Source organism: Eimeria mitis, genomic scaffold (assembly GCF_000499745.2).
Source record: "Eimeria mitis Houghton genomic scaffold, Emh_scaff395, whole genome shotgun sequence".
Taxonomy (NCBI): Eukaryota; Apicomplexa; class Conoidasida; order Eucoccidiorida; family Eimeriidae; genus Eimeria; species Eimeria mitis.
Window position 1 is genome coordinate 7,660 of NW_013572285.1, and position 405 is coordinate 8,064.

Sequence of the window (405 nt, forward strand, 5' to 3'; positions counted from 1 at the left end):
ACGTAGCAGGAGACGTCGAGCCTCAGAAGAAGCAGCAGCAGCAGCAGCAGCAGCAGCAGCAACAAAAGCAGCAGCTGTCACCGCAGAGGTTTTGGCGCTGCCGCCCTGCCGCCCCCCTGGCCGCTTCGCTCTGCTGCTGCAGCTGCTATCCATGCACGAGCAGCAGCAGCAGCAGCAGCAGCAGCAGCAGCAGCAGCAACAGAGGCAGCAGCAGCAAGCGGGAGGGATGCCAGGCTCGAACCCTGCGGAAGACTGGAGTCGGCTTGGGCACGGCAGTGCAGCAGCAGCAGCAGCACCTGCAACAACAGCATCAGCAGCAGCAGCAGCAGCAACAGCAGCAGCAGCAGCAGCAGCAGCAACTAGGGAGGTGTCGTTGGGTCTGTCTTTGGAGGCCATGCGTCTGCA

The 405-nt window shown here is 63.2% G+C and overlaps 1 protein-coding gene across 1 annotated transcript in view; it reads left to right on the forward strand.

Annotated features, from left to right (window-relative positions):
- Positions 1–405, forward strand: part of EMH_0010780 (uncharacterized protein) — a gene marked incomplete at both ends in the record, with an annotated part of 22,294 nt that overhangs the window by 7,531 nt on the left and 14,358 nt on the right. The window contains one exon of the mRNA XM_013499051.1: positions 1–403. Within this exon, the coding sequence (XP_013354505.1) occupies positions 1–403 (403 nt within the window). The remainder of the gene's footprint in view (positions 404–405) is intronic.